This window comes from Sus scrofa, chromosome 3 (assembly GCF_000003025.6).
Source record: "Sus scrofa isolate TJ Tabasco breed Duroc chromosome 3, Sscrofa11.1, whole genome shotgun sequence".
Taxonomy (NCBI): domain Eukaryota; kingdom Metazoa; phylum Chordata; class Mammalia; order Artiodactyla; family Suidae; genus Sus; species Sus scrofa.
This window is the reverse complement of record NC_010445.4, coordinates 126,923,878-126,941,965: the sequence shown is the minus strand read 5'-3', so window position 1 is coordinate 126,941,965 and position 18,088 is coordinate 126,923,878. Positions and strand designations below refer to the sequence as shown.

At 59.3% G+C, this 18,088-nt stretch overlaps 1 protein-coding gene across 7 annotated transcripts in view; it reads left to right on the top strand.

The window, feature by feature from the left end:
• ASAP2 (ArfGAP with SH3 domain, ankyrin repeat and PH domain 2) overlaps positions 1-18,088 on the top strand; it is a 161,976-nt gene that overhangs the window by 140,982 nt on the left and 2,906 nt on the right. For 4 of the 7 annotated variants that reach the window (XM_021087864.1, XM_021087866.1, XM_021087865.1 and 1 more), the window contains 11 exons: positions 71-260; positions 1,920-2,005; positions 3,658-3,773; positions 4,695-4,762; positions 5,805-5,918; positions 8,032-8,284; positions 10,319-10,453; positions 12,230-12,401; positions 15,890-15,939; positions 16,284-16,378; positions 16,681-16,803. In XM_021087864.1, coding sequence (XP_020943523.1) covers positions 71-260; positions 1,920-2,005; positions 3,658-3,773; positions 4,695-4,762; positions 5,805-5,918; positions 8,032-8,284; positions 10,319-10,453; positions 12,230-12,401; positions 15,890-15,939; positions 16,284-16,378; positions 16,681-16,803 — 1,402 coding nt within the window. The remainder of the gene's footprint in view (positions 1-70; positions 261-1,919; positions 2,006-3,657; positions 3,774-4,694; positions 4,763-5,804; positions 5,919-8,031; positions 8,285-10,318; positions 10,454-12,229; positions 12,402-15,889; positions 15,940-16,283; positions 16,379-16,680; positions 16,804-18,088) is intronic. The other 3 variants (XM_021087867.1, XM_021087869.1, XM_021087868.1) reach the window with 1 other exon arrangement.

Here is an 18,088-nt window from a genome sequence, read left to right as displayed (position 1 = left end):
GGGTGAATGGGTGTTGGCTGTTTGAATGGAGCCCCTCCGTCACTTACAGGGCAGTTGTGTTTGATTTCAGGAATGCACGGAAGGACTACATCACTGCCAAGTACATCGAGAGGAAATACGCAAGGAAAAAACACACGGACAACGCGGCAAAACTTCACAGCCTTTGTGAGGCCGTCAAAACGAGAGATATTTTTGGATTACTCCAGGCGTATGCTGATGGCGTGGATCTTACAGAAAAAATCCCGCTGGCCAATGGACATGTAAGAAAAGACGTGTTTAAAAAAGAAAACAGGAGCTCCTGTCATGGCTCCGCAGAAACAAACCCAACTAGCATTCATGAGGACGGGGCTCAGTCCCCCATCTCGCTCAGTGGGTTAGGAATCCAGCATTGCCGTGAGCTGTGGTGTAGCTCACAGATGCGGCTCAGATCTGGCGAGGCTGTGGCCGTGGTGTAGGCTGGCAGCTGCAGCTCCAAATCAGCCCCTAGCCTTGGAATCTCTGCAGCCCTAAAAAAAAAGAAAGAAAAGAGAGGGCAGGGGTCGTGGCAGTGTGGTGTGATTACAAAGGCCGACGAAGCAGAGCGATGCTTGGAAAGGGACAGAAGCTTCTGGGGTGAGAGAGTAGTAGTTGATCCCCCCCCCTCTTTTTTTGGGATTTTTAGGGCCACACCCACAGCATATGAAAGCTCCCAGGCTAGGAGTTGAATTGAAGCCTCAGCTGCTGGCCTACACCACAGCCACAGCAACGCTGGATCCTTAACCCACTGAGTGAGGCCAGGGATCAAACCTGCATCCTCATGAATCCTCGTCAGGCTCATTACTGCTGAGCCACAACGGGCACTCCCAGATTAGCAGTTGACTCTTAAACTAAGGCTGTAATGCAGCCCTGGCAGGAGAGCCCAGCCCGGGCCAGGGAGCAGCTTCCAGAGGCCCAGCCCCAGGAGAGAAGCCTGTCTTTCCAGAGCAGCTCCCAGGCCGAGCCCGGAAGGAGAGCGGGACTGGCCTGCTGCCCTCGCCCCCTCCCCAAGGGAACGTTGCCGAGACGGGGCCCACTGTCAGGATCTGTCCGCAGAAGCGGCCAGCGTGTGGTTGCTCACCACCGCGTGGGTCCCGATTCTCTTCCACGGTGCTCCCGTGGTCACACAGCACAGCCCCCAGGCCCGCCTTACTCTCGGAATAAAGGCCCACAGGGCGGGGGTCACCCTTAGATCGAACCTGGCATCTGGAGCAACATCAAGTCATTGAGTGTTGGAGACTAAGAGGGGGCGGCCGAGCAGGCAGGGCAGGTGGAGGGATGAGCTCCGGCCCGTGTTCCCCACCCGCCCTGCTTGCTTCTCTTCTGTCGCACCTGCCAGAATGTACTTTGAGGAAAGGCAGCCTGTGCCCCAGCGTGAATTGAAGACCCCCAGGTGTTGGCAGCGATGGCTTCATCTCTGTGTATGGCATGAAAAACTTTAACCCTGTATTTAAAATACACCTTTTGGAGTTTCCTGATGGCCTAGCAGATTAAGAATCCGGCCTTGTCACTGCTGTGGCACAGGTCTGATCCCTGGCCCAGGGAACGTCCACATGCCACGGGCATGGCCAAAAAAGAAAATACCCACTTATATTTATCCAGGGAGCAGGGATAAAAGGCCTGGAAAACTTTCTGGAGTCTAAACTGAGGCCCCCTGCCAACAGTCAAGCCTGTTGCTGACGCCGGGATGGGGGCAGAAGGGCTGAATTGTCCACGTTTCCCACGGAGGGAGGAGGCGCAGGGCCAGATCCCCTGGGGTGGACTTCGCCTGGGGTGGAGATGGAAGGGGCCCTGGGTGTCCTGGAGATGCGCTTTTCAAAGGGAAGGACCACCTGCCTGCCCTGGTGTTGGACACAGAAGCGAGTGCCCCCTTGGAACCCTGCCTATGTCTGTTTGGTCTCCAGGAACCGGACGAGACTGCCCTGCATCTTGCCGTCAGATCCGTGGACCGGACGTCTCTCCACATTGTAGACTTTTTAGTTCAGAACAGGTGGGTGTCCTGCGATCAGGGAGGGCCTTGGATTGTGTTCCTCGGTGTTTCTGAGGAAGGAGCCAGGGGCCTCGTGACTGCAGTCATGTGTCCGGACTGCTAGGGCCTCCGCAGGTGCGCAGACGCATTCCCAGACAGGCGGCGGCTGCCAGGAGTCGGGGGTGCCAGGGTAGGCTCCCCCAGCAGACCTGGAGTGTGAGGGCAGGGACCCTCCGGGGCCTGGGACTCAGGGAGAGCATGCCCGTAGGTCTAATGGATCCAAGCCCCCGGGCTTGTCCTGTGCAGCGGGTCCCAGAGATCCAGGCAGTGCCCCCTGAGCAGTGAGAAGGAATCAAGTGTCCGAGCCCAGCCCCTGGCCTCGCCAACGTCAAGAACCGCAGCTCAGGGTGGATGCTTTGCCTGGTTGGAAAAGCTGTTACATTGGATTAGGAGTTGCCTTCAGAGAGGATGCACACAGGCAGTTGCACCATCCCCCGTGGTCCCGTCTGGGCCTTTCTGCCTCGCTCAGGTGCAGTGGCTGCCTGGCACAGTGGGGAAGGCCTGTCAAGGTGTGTTTGACCCTGGTGTGGGGGCTGCTGGTTAAAAGCCATAGAAATTGCTCCAGATGGAATGGAAAATTCCCAAGTGCAAAGGCAAGGAGATGGCTTGTGTTTTGTCTTCTGCTTTTCCCCGCCACTCCTGGGGGCAGGGGAAAGAAATGGCCAGAGCTTGGGGGCGTTCCCTGGACGCCTGGTGGCAGCTGCTCGGCCTCCCTGTCCTGATGGGAGCCTGCGTGCCCGCCCAGCGCCGGCAGCGGGGCAGGGGCTCCGCGCACAGCCGAGTGAGCCGCCCCCTCGGTGCAAATTCTCAGGGCGGAAGGGAAGGCTGGTTTCTCTTCCAGAACAGAAGCAGGGCAGCGGGAGGAGAGCAGAGATCAGAACGAGGCTCCCTTTTTACGCTGAAAACATAGCTGCTTAAACAGAAAAGAAAGAAAAAGTAAACATAGCTGGTTTTCTCCTACTGGGAGCAGCTGGCATCACCTCCTGGTTGTCACTCTCCTGTCCCCACACGTTCAGGGCACAGGGCCCTGCCTCAGAACGTGACAGTGGGCGAAGTCCCAGGGCCGCCTCCACCAGTGGGCCGAGCAGCTTGTCCTGGGGTCACCGGGTCTCGTTTTGTGTTGGAAGAGCCTTTGTGCTCCCCTCCCAGTCCCTGGCGCCTGTTTTCAGGGCGAGCTGGCTCAGAACAGCCCGGGGACGGTGAACTTCACGCAAGTGGCTTTTCCCTGTCCTGGCAAGAGGTTCGTTAGTCAGATTCCAAAAGCTCACCCCAGCCTTCCGTAGGACAGACGGGGTGACTCAGGCAGGCTTCCCAGGGTTCAGGCGGCACTGCCAGCTTCACCTGCCACCCGCCCCCGGCCCGCCCACAGGTGCCCCTCTCCCTTTTGGGCCTTCTCTGCGTCTCTGTTAGTTTCCTGATGGCCTGAAGCAAGGTCTCCTCAGCCACACGAGCAGGGCTGGCGCTGCCCCCCGCCCCCAGCCCCGGAGGAGGAGGAGAGAGACCCGCTTGGTGACTCTGAGCTCCGGCTATGCCCCGTCCCCACCTGGCGGAGTCCCTGGTCCTCTGGCCCGTGACTCACCCTCCTTCCCTTTCTCTGTCCCTGTCCTCGCCAGTGGAAACCTGGACAAACAGACGGGCAAGGGCAGCACGGCCCTGCACTACTGCTGCCTGACGGACAGCGCCGAGTGCCTCAAGCTGCTGCTGCGGGGCAAGGCCACCATCAGCATCGGTGAGCCCCTCCTGCAACCCCCAGGCCTCTGGGACGCGGGCAGGCCCTGGGCATCTGTCCGAGTCCGAGGAAATCCTGCCCAGCGCAGCACAGGGACCTGCTCCGCACGGCTGCTGTGACCCCGTCTGTCTCAGCAATTTTCTTCCCGTTTTGTAGGCTTGCCTCCGAGAGGCAGAGGGTGGCCTGCGGCTGTCGCGGTGCCCAGGTGAACCTGAGCAAGGTTTGGGCGTCTTGCCTTCCTGTTTGTGACCCCACCTGGGACCAGACGTAGCCCCTCACAGGCTCTGGGGTGGTGTGGTTACTGGTGGGGCTCACGGTTCACTGCCTCTGTTTTCAGTGGCCTCAGGCCACCTCCACAAGGGACCCTTGTCTGCCTGGCCTGCCTCCCTCCCGCCGGCATGGCCACCCTGACGAACTGCCAGCCAGGCCCAGGCGGGCTCGCTGGTGTTGGGCTCAGATGGTTTCCCAAGGAAGGGCTTTTGAAGCACTATTAAACAGCAGGAGTCCTATTGTGGCTCAGCAGGTTAAGAACCCGACTAGTGTCCATGAGGATGTGGGTTCAATCCCTGACCTTGCTCAGTGGCTTAAGGATCCAGTGTTGTCACAAGCTGCAGTGTAGGTCACAGATGTGGCTTGGATCCCGAGTTGCTGTGGCCCTGGTGTAGGCCTCAGCTGTAGCTCTGATTCAGCCCCTAGCCCAGAAACCTCCACATGCTACAGGTGCAGCTGTTAAAAAAAATAAACAGAGCCAAGAGAGTGAAAGAAGGTACGCACCTGCTTAAAAGCCTGGTTGCTTTTTTTTTTTTTTTAATTCTCAAACTGCCTGTAGGGCTGCTTCCCTGTGCCTTTTTTAAATTGCCTCTCAAATCGGCCTTTTGCCTGTTTTTGCCGTAACGCGCTTGTCCGTCCCCCGCCTCCTAGCTAACGAGTCAGGAGAGACGCCACTAGACATCGCCAGACGCCTCAGGCACGAGCACTGCGAGGAGCTGGTGAGTCTGCCTCGTGGACGGGACGGGGCTGCCCCTTGGGGAGGGTGCCCCCTGCGCCCCGTAGTCGCAGTTGGGGCCGAGCAGATCCCCGGCCCTAGGGGGACAGCTCAGAAGGCGGACCGGGGGCCTTTAGAGAGGAGGTGACCACTGGCTGTGGTGACACTTGGAGGTCAGTTTGCTGGTTGGACGTGCACACGGCGGCCCCGGCCATGGTGGGGGTCAGACAGACCCAGGTTTGCCGGGGGCTCCACCATGTGACTCGGGAAAGTCGCGCCAACTCCCCGCTGCTGCCGTATTTGCAGAGTCACCTACACCCGTTTGCAGGCTGTCATGGGAACTAGCGCTGGACTCTGTAAAGCAGCGGGCACGTGGTGAATGCCCGGTGAGCAGAGCTGCTGAGCAAATGCTGAAGATGAGGCGCAGACACTGTGCTGAGCCCTTCGCGTCCATTAACGCATTTGCCTTGGTGACGAATTAGGAGGAACCTGCTGTCCTCCCGTTTTACAGATGAGGAAGCAGGTGCAGAAGGCTTCAGTAACTTGCCTGAGACCAAACAGCTACTGTCTGGCTTTGGAGAGAATGAAGACCCTAGCGTGTGCGCTAAGACCGCCCTTTATGTCACGAATTAACCGCTCTCCCGTGCATCCCAAAGGGAACCGCTGTCCGCCTTCCTGGAGAGAACTGAGAACCTAGTCATTGCCCTCGTTTCCTGCAGGGCTCAGTCCTCTCATGCTGGTCAAGAAAGCGGGGTTCCCAGGGCCAGGTTCCTTCTCCCAGATGCTCCCACGTGCAGTTGGGGTGCCCCAGGGCTGTCCGCACTGTGGATCTAGATGCCCTCTTCCTGTGTCTGCAACCGTCCCGCCTCAGAGCAGGAGAGGGGAGCGTCCAGGTGACCTTCGGATCACAGCCGGGCTTCACCAGCTGGTTAACTGCCAGCTGTGTTCTGGGTGCAGGTTCTCGCCCGTGGCCCCGGCCATCGGTACACGGCGCGGGTGGCCGCTCTACGCGGCGAGTGTCACCGACTGTGCTTTGTCGTTCCCAGCTGACCCAGGCCTTATCCGGAAGATTCAATTCTCACGTTCACGTCGAGTATGAGTGGCGCCTGCTCCACGAAGACCTGGACGAGAGCGACGATGACGTGGATGAGAAGTCACAGGTCTGCGCCCACTTGTAACCATGGAGCCTTCCGCTCAGTGTGGGTCCCAGGCTGGAATGAGGGCAGAGAGCTGTTGTGTAGAAAAGGGGTTTCGTTTTTGCTTCCCCTCCCACTGCGGCCTCCTGTCTCCCGGCTCCTGCAGACGGGAGTCTAAAGGACGTCAGGGGTGTGTCGTAGGCAGCGGCTCCCCTGATGCCCAGGGAAGGTCCCGGGGCCTCTGGGTGCCGTGGATTTTAGCAGAAGCTCCCCCACTGCTGTGATCAAGAGCCGGGGTTCCCCGTGTCTGGGACACGTTCCCCAAGTTGATCTTTAAAACCATCCCTGAAATCGGGGACCCTTAGAGCTCACTGGGCCCAACTCGCCCCTTGGCGGATGGGGTCCCTGAGGTCCCAGGGGTCCCTCGGCCACAGTGGAGCCGTATTTGCAGACTCCCCTGGGGCTCTTGCCTCCTTGTCCAGCCTCTTCTCACGATGCGCCCTCTGTCTCGTGCACTCGGGCACGTCTGGACGGTCGTCACCTTCCCACGAGTCTCCGAGTCGGACTCGGGAAGGCTGGTCGCACACCCACACTCCTGGCTGTCGTGAGCTCAGTGGCAATGCCGTCTAAGCCTTGATTTCACGTCCGCCTGCGAACCGAAGATGTCTGATTCTTTACACGTGGCATTTCTGAAACCTGCTGGGGATCCTGGTTTACGGAACCTTGAACAGCTGTACTTACCGTTTCTTAGAATAAATTCCTGGGTTAGCTGTAAAGTGGTGTCACAGAAGAGCTGGCTGATGTTATGCCTGGAGCTGCCTTTAAAGGAGGAGGTTTGAAATACCTGCCCTGGAGCATATGCTTCTTCAGCAGGCCCACGTTCCGTTCCTGGGGCCGGCAGGCAGTGACTGGGCGGGTGGCGTGGTCCCCAGTGACAGCCCGGTGGCCAGGGCTGACACCCCCACTCCCTCCAGCAGAGAGCTGTGGGTCTGCTCCATGCACATGGCGTGGGCTTTGCTGGAATTTAAACTGTGGGGAGTTCCCACAGTGACTCAGTAGAAATGAATCCAACTGGGATCCATGAGGATGCGGGTTTGATTCCTTGCCTTGCTCAGTGGGTTAAGGATGCCGCGATGCCTGAGCTGTGTGGTGGCCGGCGGCTGCAGCTCCGATTCGACCCCTTGCCTGGGAACCTCCATATGCCGTGGGTGCGGACCTAAAAAAGCAAACAAACTGTCTGAAGAGCTTCTTGCTGCTGAGTTCTGCGCATGGGATCCGGTTTGAGCCTGGGGTTGGCCAGAGCCTTGGCTGGACGGGTGGTCCTGGGAGGGGAAGAGGCTGTGATGGCCCCGACACGGAGACCTGCTAAGCTCCGGGCGCAGGAGCTTGACAGATGAGAAATGGGGTCAGCAGGTGAATTTGCTCACGATCAAAGCTGTTTTAATGAAGCGGACATTTGACATATGTGTTCGCTCTAACGTACCCAAGTCTACCATTCCATGACCTTCAGGTGGAGCAAGGTCAGCAAGCTCTTAAAGGGCCAGCTAATAACTATTTTAGGTTTGTGGCTCTAAGAGATCAGTCTTTGTTGCAGCTGCTCAGCTCTGCCAGGGTGGCTTCAGAGCAGCCACAGACTGGATGTGCATGATGGGCCTGACTGCTTTCTACTAAAATTTTATTTTTGAAAACATCTGCTGGCCCCACAGCCCCTTGTTAACGGCTGAATTGGAGGGGTCTTAAGAGTCCCATTCCTGTGGGAAGAAGACACTGATCTCCCCGAATGAGCCACGTAGTTTGGGGGGTACCCGGCGCCACTGCCCGGTTCTGTCATCGGAGAAAGCGTGTTTTTCGAGGGTCAGGCAGTGAAGATACGGAGCCAGGTAGAGGGACTCTGGCTGGTGAGAGAAAACAGCTTCTGTTTTAAGATCTTCACAGAGTGAAGAGCTGTACCTTTTTTGCCGGAGTGTTTCCCTTAAGAGACACGGTGAGAGTGAGTTTTAAATCTTGTAGCTGTCACGTAACCTTAAAATGCACCATGCCCAGGTAGAGGTGGTGTCCTGAGGTTGTCACCAAGTAGATGGTGGCCACGAGGCCAACGTGTCTGCATTTCACACGCCTCTGCCCTCCGCCCCCACAGCCCAGCCCCAGTCGGCGGGAGGACCGGCCAGTCAGCTTCTACCAGCTGGGCTCCGGCCAACTGCAGCCCAACGCCGTGTCTCTGGCCCGAGACGCCGCCAGCCTGGCCAAGGACAAGCAGAGGAGCTTCGTGCCCAGCATCTTGCAGAACGAGACATACGGTGCCATCCTGAGCAGCAGCCCACCCCCAGCCCAGCCCGCGGCCCCTGGCACCGCCAGTGCCCCCCCACTGCCCCCACGGAACGTCGCCAAAGGTACTGAGCTGTTGGTGGCCCTGCCAGGGCACGGGCGGGGTGCTGGGGCTCTGGCTCTGGGGAGCATGTGCTGTCAGCGGGCCGACCTCTGGGCCAGCATGGCTGGTCCTTTCCACTTGGGGCCTTTTGTACTTAGCTCGTCTGCTCCCCGAGAGACTCTGTCCCTCTTAGGAAGGTGGTAGTGCCTTGACTCGGTTCTTGGTCTGGGCAGGGGTGCGGCACCTGTGATCTGGGGGACACCGGGACCCCCCCCCCCCCGCCCGCAGGCCTCGTCCCGTCCGTGTCTCTTCGCCGTTCGCCCCTCACCGCCCGCGCTCTGCCTCCGCTCTTCCCGGCGGGGTCTCTCCTGCCTGTGCTTGGCCAGCCTGTGGATCCTAGCTCGCTCGGGTGGTTGTTTCTTATCTCTGACCCCATGATGGAGGATGAAAAGGTTCGAACTGGGGGAACGGCAGCCTCCTTGTGAAAGTACCGCTCTCCCCCAGGGTCCTCCCCGGCCCGAGTCCCAAGCCTGCCGTGCGCATCTCCGCTGCTCTGTCCCAGCGTAGTCAGTTTGACTAAACAGGTGCTGTTTTTCATTTTTATAAAAATGGAAACTTGAGGCCCCCACGCGTTGAGTAATTCGCCAGCACTGAAGCCCCGCTGGCTGTTCCCAGGGGAGGGGGATGATGTCCAGGCCCCGAGGCGGCTGGCGGCCCTGAGGCAGTCCCCAGCTGCATGTGTGCAGGAGCTGTGCTCTAGGAGGGCTGTGGAAGAGGCCTCTGCTGAGGAGTGAGCCTGTCTGCCCTCACAAGGTCTGTGCTCACAGCCTGGGGCGGCCATGCCTGCGCCTGCACCTGCTGCCACACGGCTCTGTCCCTGGCACTCAGGGAGGCCAGAGAAGGCTGACGACCCTGCCACCTGGGTTGCTGTACCACACTCCTTAAGAACAAACCCAGGCCAGAGTTCCCACTGTGGTGCAGCGGGTTAAAGGATCTGGCGTTGCCGCAGCTGCAGCTTGAGCTCTATCCCTGGCCTGGGAACTTCCATATGCCTGAGGTGTGGCCAAGAAAAAAAGAACCAACCCATGATGCTCCAGGGCAGGCCTGGAGACCAGCTCACTCACCTCCCGCAGGGCCCCCCGCCTCCACCGAGTGGGGCAGGAGACCAGTCCCTGTGGCTGGGAGGCTCTGGGCGGTGGGGCAGCCGCGGAGTCGGCTGCGTGCGAGTCCTGGGAGCCCAAGCGGAGAGAGGGGGTCGTCCCGCCCCTTAGAGGCTGTTTCTCGCTCTGCCGTGTGAGGACGTCCTTGCTTTGTCCTGTCGGTTCATCGGGAAGGAACGGAAGCCCCTGCGCCCGTGTGTCTTGCTTCCTGAAGCCTCAGGATGAGAGGGTTTGGGCTTCTCCTTCTGGTTCTGTCTGCCACCCCCCTGGTCTGGTGAGCTCCGATCCTGCCTTTGCGGACACACAGGGCCCCTCCTGCCTGCCGCCCGCCCCCAGAGGCTCCCTCCGCCTGTCCTCGGCTGTTCCACCGAGGAGCGATGTGACCAGGGCTGGGCCGTCTCCGGGGTGTGTCACCTGAGCCGACTTCCAGCCGGGAGTTTCTTTGCAGGAGGGGCGGCCGGCCCTTCACCCGGTGTCTTCGATTCGCGCGGCCACCGTGTGCGCAGCCAGGGGCAGGAGCTGGCCCCACGGGTGCCCTCACATGCAGGTGGGCAGCTGCCTCGTCGCTGAGTGCGGTGCTCAGCAGGGCACCTCCGGTTGTCATTTCCCTCCTCGGTGTTTCTAGCTGAGAAATAAGACAGTAAAATTGAGAAAACCAGCTGGGCGTTTTCCCGGCAGCATCGTTGGCTCGGTGTGTATGGCCGCCGTCTGTCTTCCAGACACCAGAAGGCAGAGTTTTACGCCCGGTCTTCTGTCTGTGCTCTTAATGCTGCTCTAGAAGGGTCGTCGTGGCCGGTCTGTAGGGAGAGGATCAATAATGCAGTGTTCTGTTTCTGTTTTTGTTCTGTGCGTGTGCGTGCACGCCTGCGTGTGTGTGCGTGTGCGTGCGTGTGCAGTTCAGCCAGCCTCCTCGGCTAACGCCCCGTGGAAGACAGACTCTGTGAGTGTGGGCGGAGGAAGCCGGCAGCGATCTTCGTCAGATCCGCCAGCTGTCCATCCGCCGCTGCCCCCTCTCCGAGTGACGTCGACCAGTACGTTTCCTTCCTTTTCCTTTCTTGCCGTGGGCTTCGCGGATCTGGATGGCGGGGGGTCTCGGCAGCCGCCGAGGTGCCCGGCGCCCCTCCTCGCCAGCTGCGGGCTCCTGTCTGCCTCGCCCCACGGGCCTCTCACGCGCTTCCTCGGCCCCCGACCCTTCGGCCGCCCTTCCTTCTTTCCCGCGTGGGCTGGGGCTTCACGTCCTTTGGCCATTTGGTGGTTCTCAATATCTGGGCACGTTCCTGTGGCTTTTACTCTGGTCTGTGTGTCCCTTCAGTGTCGCAGGTGGGTGAGAGGCCCAGCATCAGGGGGAGGCTGTTTCCCAGCGCAGACAGGGCAGTCGACTGGACCAGGGAGGCGAGGCCTGGGCACTGAGCCTCCTCCCCGCTCCGCCCAGGCCGCGGGAGGAGCCCTAGGCCTTCCCGGGCTTCTCCTGGTTTCCTGAACCTAAGGCAAGGGGACAGGAGCCCGCCCGGCTGCGGTCAGCGCCGCACGTGTGCGCTGGAGGCAGAGTGGGGGGCCGGGCCTGAGAGGCGCATCCGGAGGTTGGGGGTGGGGTGGGGTTCGTCCCGCTCACACACACCCAAGTCCAGCAGCAGGGCGACACCGGCAGGTCTCAGAAGCCCACGAGTCTGACCTTCCGGAGCTGTGGATGTGCCTGCTGGAGTCCACCTGTTGACCTCTCTGAAGCAGAAAAAGGAAACAGGAATGAAAAGAGAAGGGAGTTCCCTGGCAGCCTGGTAGTTAGGGCTTGGCCCCTTCACCACTGCGGCCCCAGTTCAATCCCTGGTCTGCAAACCGAGATCCCACATCAAGCCGCTGCATGCTGCAGCAAAAAAAAAAAAAAAAAAAAAAAGCAGAAGAAAGAAAGGAAAGAATGAGAAAAGAAAAGATTAAGCTGGATCCCTCCTCGGTCAGCAGCACCTGCTCTCCTGGTCTGTCAGCGTCCAGAGGCAGGTTGCCACCCCCACAGGGACCACGGGAGCAAATGCTGCACGTTGAGGGGCCCACTGATGTTTGTCAGCAGAAGGAGGCGAGGCCCGAGGCCAGCTCCGTGCCCTCGGCGGAAGCCTCAGGCCCCTTATCTGTAAAATGTAGAGGATGACAGACTTTTTGGGAGTTCCCATTGTGGCTCAGCAGGTTAAGAACCCAACTAGCAACCATGAGGATGCAGGTTCGATCCCCAGCCTCCCTCAGTGGGTTAAGGATCCGGCATTGCCTTGAGCTGTGGTGTAGCTCGCAGACACAGCTCGGATCTGGCGTGGCTGTGGCTGTGGTGTAGGCCAGCGGCTACAGCTCCGATTCAACCCCTAGCCTGGGAACCTCCATGTGATGCAGATGTGGCCCTAAAAAGCAAAAAAAAAAAAAAGAAACAAACCGGGACAGGGAGAGTCAGTTCTTTGCAGCCTTCTCTCAGATTGACCTGCTGGCAGCCGGGTTGAGGGGGTGGCGTCCAGGGCAGGACCAGTGTCAGGCCTCCCACTGCCGTTTCTCCAGGTCTGCGTGGAGGGCTGGAAACCCAGGTGGCTTCCCCACAGGGGATTGTAGCCGAGAAAATACTCCCAGGCTCCTAGAAGCGTTTTAATCGTAGCTCGAGGCTTGGAAGGAACCTGCCACTCCTGGTGTCTGGAAATCTTCCGTGAAAGTAGGCCTTCTGCTATGAAAGAGCAAAAGGAAGAGGGAGCCCTCATCCAAGAGCCTTGGGTTAGACGCCTGAGGACGTGACGCCCGGAGTCTGAGCCTCCGCGTTTCTCTCATTCCTCTCTTCGCAGACCCCCTGGCTCCCACGCCGCCCCCTCCAGTAGCAAAGACGCCCAGTGTGATGGAAGCCTTGAGCCAGCAGAGCAAGCCGGCCCAGGCCGGGCTCCCGCCCAGCAAAGCCCCGCCGCCGCCCCTGCCGCCGCAGCCGCCCAGCCGCCTCCCCCAGAAGAGGCCTGCTCCCGGGTAAGGCCTCCTCTGTGTCCCTCTGGGGGTTGGGGGGGTGGCAGGGGGCCCACCCTTGCCTCTTACGTCCAAGGAGCTTCCCAGCGGCCACAGCCCCGCACCTTCACATGCGAGATTTCGTTGAACATTTGAAATCCCCAGCATTTCTGCTGCTGTGACCCTTGAGGTCAAGTGTGACAGAATTAACGCATTAAGTTTCAGGAGTTCTCGTAACAAAGCACATGCAAACTTACCCACAGGAGACACTTTTTGTTTGTTTGTTTGTTTTTGTTTTTTTAGGGCCATACCCGCGGCATATGGAGGTTCCCAGGCTAGGGGTCGAATCGGAACTGTAGCCGCCGGCCTACACCACAGCCACAGCAACACGGGATCCGAGCCACGTCTGTGACCTACACCACAGCTCACGGCCACACCGGCTCCTTAACCCACTGAGTGAGGCCAGGGATCGAACCTGCAACCTCATGATCCCTCGTCGGGTTGGTTAACCACTGCGCCACGACGGGAACTCCTAAGACCCAATTTTATTATGCTCCTGGGTTGGCGGGAATTTGGATCACACAGGGGGACTCTGCTCCACAGTATCTGGGCCTTTAGCCGAACTGCCTGGGGATGGCTCAAGACAGGAAGTGCTTGATCGGCTGGAGGCGACTGTCATCCAGTGGTTGGTGCCGGCTGTCACCCGGGATACCAGCCAGGGCTTCTGGCTGCGATCTGTTATGTGGTGGCCTCACCACGTGGGGAGGGCTTCCTCTGCGTTGCTGCTTCGGTGCAGCCTCGGACACTGAGCGAGGGCTGCGCCCCAATGCGTGGAGCGGCCAGTGTGGGTGTCGCCGTGGAGCCATCTGCCTGGCTGTTTGTTGGGGAACCTTGATGTGGGGGCTTTTTCTTGGACATCGGAAGTTCTCAGAGGTCAGCTTTCTGGTCTCCCTGCAGGGAACAGGGTTTCTGGGAGCTGAGAATTGAAATAAAGATAAGCTTTTACTTAGTCCCTCGGTGGGTTTTTTTGTTTTGTTTTGTTTTTAAGATACTCCCAACAACCACACGTGGCACCCCCCAGTCCAGACACCCTTTCTGAGGATGGAAGCTTCTGGTCTTCAAAGGGCGTGTGGCGGGCGTTGCCAGGCTTTCTGAATTGGTGTGGGGATCCGGGAATTCAGCTCCTTCCGCAGACTCTGGCTGATCCTAGTGTTCGATGCCCTGTTAGCTCCACTCCCAGGGCTTGTGAGCCTGGGGCGCTCGGAAGCATGCACGGGGTCCTGCGGGCTTTGCTTACAGCGCGTGGGGTCTCCTTCCTCTGGTGAACAGGATGGTTGGGGGGGGCATCCTTCCAATCGCCGCTTCCTGGATGTGCTGTTTCTTTAGTTCTCTTTGGCTTAAATTATTTTAGTCCTTTTCCCTGGGAGAAGGTGAAAGTGAATGTGTCTGTCTGCTGTTTTTAACCAGAAGACCCTCAGAACAGAATTTTTTTTTGAGTTCTGGCTGTGTCTTGGAGTGTTCTTTTTTTGATCTTTTGTATTTTTAGGGCCACACCCATGGCATATGGAGGTTCCCCAGCTAGGAGTCAAATCAGAGTTACAGCTGCCAGCCTACACCACAGCCACAGCAACGCCAGATCCTTAACCCACTGAGCGAGGCCAGGGATCAAACCCGCGTCCTCCTGGATGCTAGTCAGGCTTGTTGACCACTGAGCCATGAGGGGAACTCCTGAATTCGGTTTTTAAAGGAATACACTGCAGTGTCCTCTTTGTAAATGGGGCACCCCACCCCCCAATTTTATCCCAAGTATAAATCTGAGCTTTGGCCTTTATCCTCTTAGAGCAGAAGTTGGCAGCCTATGCCCATAGGCCAGGCCAGGCCCAACCCAGCTCACGAGCTGAGAGTGTTTTTTTAATTTTTTTAAATGGTTGAGAAAACGAGAAGAATACATTGTGATACAGAAACGTTATGTGAAATTCAGATTTCAGAGCTTGTGAGTAAAAAAGCCACATGGCCATACTGTGTCCATGCATCATCTGTCTATAGCTGCTTCCCAGGTACAGTGGTAGCATGGAATAGTCGTGACAGGGACCTCCGAACCCACAAAGCCTAGAACGCATCCTCTCTGGCCCTGTACAGAAGAGGCTGGCTGGCCAGAGTCTCAGAGGTTCAGGCCCCCCTCTGGCATCTCGTAGTTGGGCAGGCTCGTGGCAAAGGGGATTTCCATCTCCGTGGTGACAGAAAGCAAATGGCGAGAGTTGCTGTTGTGGCTCAGCGGGTTAAGGACCTGACGTTGCCTCCATGAGGATGCGGGTTCGATCTCTGGCCTTGCTCAGTGGGTTAAGGAGCCTGTGTTGCCACAAGCTGCAGCAAAGCTTGCAGATGAGGCTTGGATCTGGCGTGGCTGTGGCTGTGGTGTAGGCCGGCAGCTGCAGCTCTGATTTGACCCCTAGCCTGTGGCTCTGATTTAAGCTTCTCTATGCCACAGGGGCAGCCGCTGAAAGGAAAGAAAAAAACAGCAAATGGCGAGACTGGTCAGACTTGTGGGACCTTCCCTTATTTTGCCTTTTTAGTTCCTTGAAAACTTGAGAAAATCAGTGAGCTCAGTGTTGTGTTTCACCTGCATCCTGAGGCTGCGGCTCCAAGGCCCAGACAGGCTGCTTCGGGGCAGCAGAGGAAGCTTCCGGCCGAAGTGGGCCTGCAGTGGAAGGCCTCTTGCCCCTGGCTTGTCCCCTGTCCTCTTCTGCCCTCCAGCATGCGCCCCCCCCACCCCCCACCCCTCAAGCCCCAGTTTTGTGCCTGGCTCTTGCAGGGAACTAGAGGTAGGGCTCCTTTCTCTGCTCATCACAGGTGTCCTGTCATTTGTCCTTATTTTGAGAGCCAACAGAACTGGTGTCCCCCTTTTGCAGATGAAAGTGCCCGCTCACAGAAACCCATTTATCCAGCCCATCGGGCAAGTCTGAGTTAATGGACCCCTGTCTGGCCGCCGTGGGAGCAGCTCCCCTGTCTGGGTGTTCCTGTCTGTGGCCCTGGGACCGGCCGGTCCCTGGGGGCTCATGGGTGGGGCTGGTACCCTGGACAGTCAGGTCGGTTACAGGCAGCAGGGGTCAGAGAGCTCAGAGGCGCTGGCCTTTGGTGCCTGGAGGATCCTGGCAGAGCCGCCAGGGCCCTGGGAGTGACACAGGAAGAGCCCATGGCCATGCCAGGAGGGGTCTGAGCCCATCAGGGATCGAGCTGGTTGGCGGAGCCCAGCTTCCGGCCCCTGAGCCGGGTCGTGGGCAGCAGGCTCACGTGGGGCAGGAGCGCTTCGGGAAGAACCTGGTTGTGGAAGCTTGGGTCTCACTCTGTCCCCCTGGGCGTCCCGGTCTTCCTTTTTCCAAGAAAAGTAGTTGAGTGGCAGCCGATAAAATCGACTCACCCGCCTTCTCCTGGAGCACAGTCCGTTTAGAGAGGGCGCCAGGGGAGGCCCTCCTGGCCTAGGTCCCAATCATTCTATTTTCCCTTCTTTGTAGGCCTGACAAGGCAGCGCTGCTGACCAGCAAAGGCCAGCCGAGAGGACCTGGTAATTATTTCATGTCCGCCTGGGTTAACGTCTGCTTGGTCCGCGGGGGTGGAGAGGGGGTGTCCCGCGACAGCAGCCGCCCGCCCCCCGCAGCGCCTCTGGTGCTGGTCCCTGCGTTTCCGCCCCTTCCCTGGTCCATGGGGTGGGCCAGGGACCCTGGCGGGGTCTGGGGTCACTGGAGGAGGTCGTGGCATCTGTCTCTCTCTGGGACACTGCCGAGGTTCCATGGAAGTCCCAAGGTCCTTGGGCCTTTGGGGAACCTTCATCGACTAGAAACTCTCAGGACGCCTGCTTACCGGCTCTCCCTGCGGCGTTTGTGTCCATTGTTTCTGTCTCGTGGTTAGGAGCCGTGGATCTCTCTGGAGCAGAAGCTCTGGGTCCCCTGCCCAACGCCGTGGTCGTGCAGCCCCCGGCGCCCATGCCCAGGAAGTCACAGACAGTAAGTGGACAAGCCCCTTCCTTCCGCCTCCTCCCCTGGCCGGGGCGGGAGAGGCTTCCTGCCGGTACCCGGGCCTGGGCCTGGGAAGGATGCAGCGGCTGCGCGGGGCTCTCCTCGGCCCCAGGACAGCCCCATGTGCACACCAGGTGCGGGGCCGCCCTGCTCCCACCCTCGGCCCACGGCTGCCTCCTCCTGGAAGCCCCCTGCCCCTGAGCCACCCCGTCTGGCCAGCTCTCCGCCCCAGGGGCCACCCCCCCCCCACAGCTCCCCGCACTAAGCTCTGCTGCCGCCTCTTGCCACAGACCAAGCTGAAGCCCAAGCGGGTCAAAGCCCTCTACAACTGCGTGGCCGACAACCCGGACGAGCTGACGTTCTCCGAGGGGGACGTGATCGTCGTGGACGGGGAGGAGGACCACGAGTGGTGGGTGAGTGGGGCCGCTCTGCCCGAGGAGCCAGCCACACATCCGCACTTCCCGGGCGCCTGACCGGCCCCCCAGGTCACGGGGGCACTTTCCAGAGCGCCCTCCGGGGTCTGCCGCGAGGCCTCGCCCTTCTCAGCCGTGCCGTCCTCCCCGTGTGGCCGGCTGGGGGCTTGAGGCACGTAGGAGGAGCGACCTCCAGGGCAGCGTCGCTGCGTGTCACGCTGGCTCCAGAGATGAGCCGCGGCCTCCAGGTGGGAGCTGGGACGGGGTGAGCTGGCACTTCCCTGTGGCCCGGAGCGTCCGGACCTGGCCAGGGTCAGGCTGGGTGACCTCAGACAAGTTGCTCATGTGGCTAAGCTGTCGCCCCCTCATCTGAGAAGGAGGTCACGGCATTTTGCGACGATACGTAGACCCCTAGTGACAGGTGGCTGTCACAGCCTGGGGCGTACCATTAAACAGCACCTGACAGCATCTGCTGCCCCCTGGACACCAAGGACCCAGCTCTGTAGGCTGAGCTCACGTATCAAATGGTGTCATGAGGACGCAGGCAGGACTCGTAGAAACGGCTCCGCTGTCGAGAGTAGGGGGTCCTTGATGGGCCTCCCTCCTCGAGCCCCTCCTGTGTGATCCCGGGCCTTTGTGAGCCAGCTCGGGGCCTGGTGGCACTGCCTCTGGCACAGCCGGATCAGGGTCCCCTTGTGGCCTCTGTCCCCTTGAGGGCTCGAGTGCCCGTTGGCCCACAGCCCCCTCCTCCATCAGCCCAGCTCCACGCAGCACCATCAGTGCCACGGGCAGCAAAGGGGGCTGCAGCTCCCGGTTCCGGGACCCTGCCCACCACCCACCTCCGTCCTCACCCGTCTGGCCCTCACACTGTGTACGAGCCACCCTGCGATGGGGCTCCAGCCTGACAACAGGCTTGGCCACCTGGAAAGTACCTGTTCATTTCAAGAACTATGGAAAATACAGGAAGGTGTAGAGAAGAAAGTAAATGCTGCTGGTAATCTCAGGGCCTCCTGTGCCCCCCACCCCCCAAAAAAACCATTTAAATTTTGGTAATTTTCTTTTAGACTTTCTTTATATTAAATTAATATAAATTTAATATATGTCACTGAGTTCCTACTTGATGTATAACTTTTACCCAGAGCAAGGCGTTCCTGTTGTGGCTCACTGGTAACGAACCTGACTAGTATGCAGGAGGACACGGGTTCAATCCCTGACCCTGCTCAGTGGGCTAAGGATCCTGCATTGCTGTGGCTGTGGTGTAGACCTGCAGCTGCGGCTCTGATTG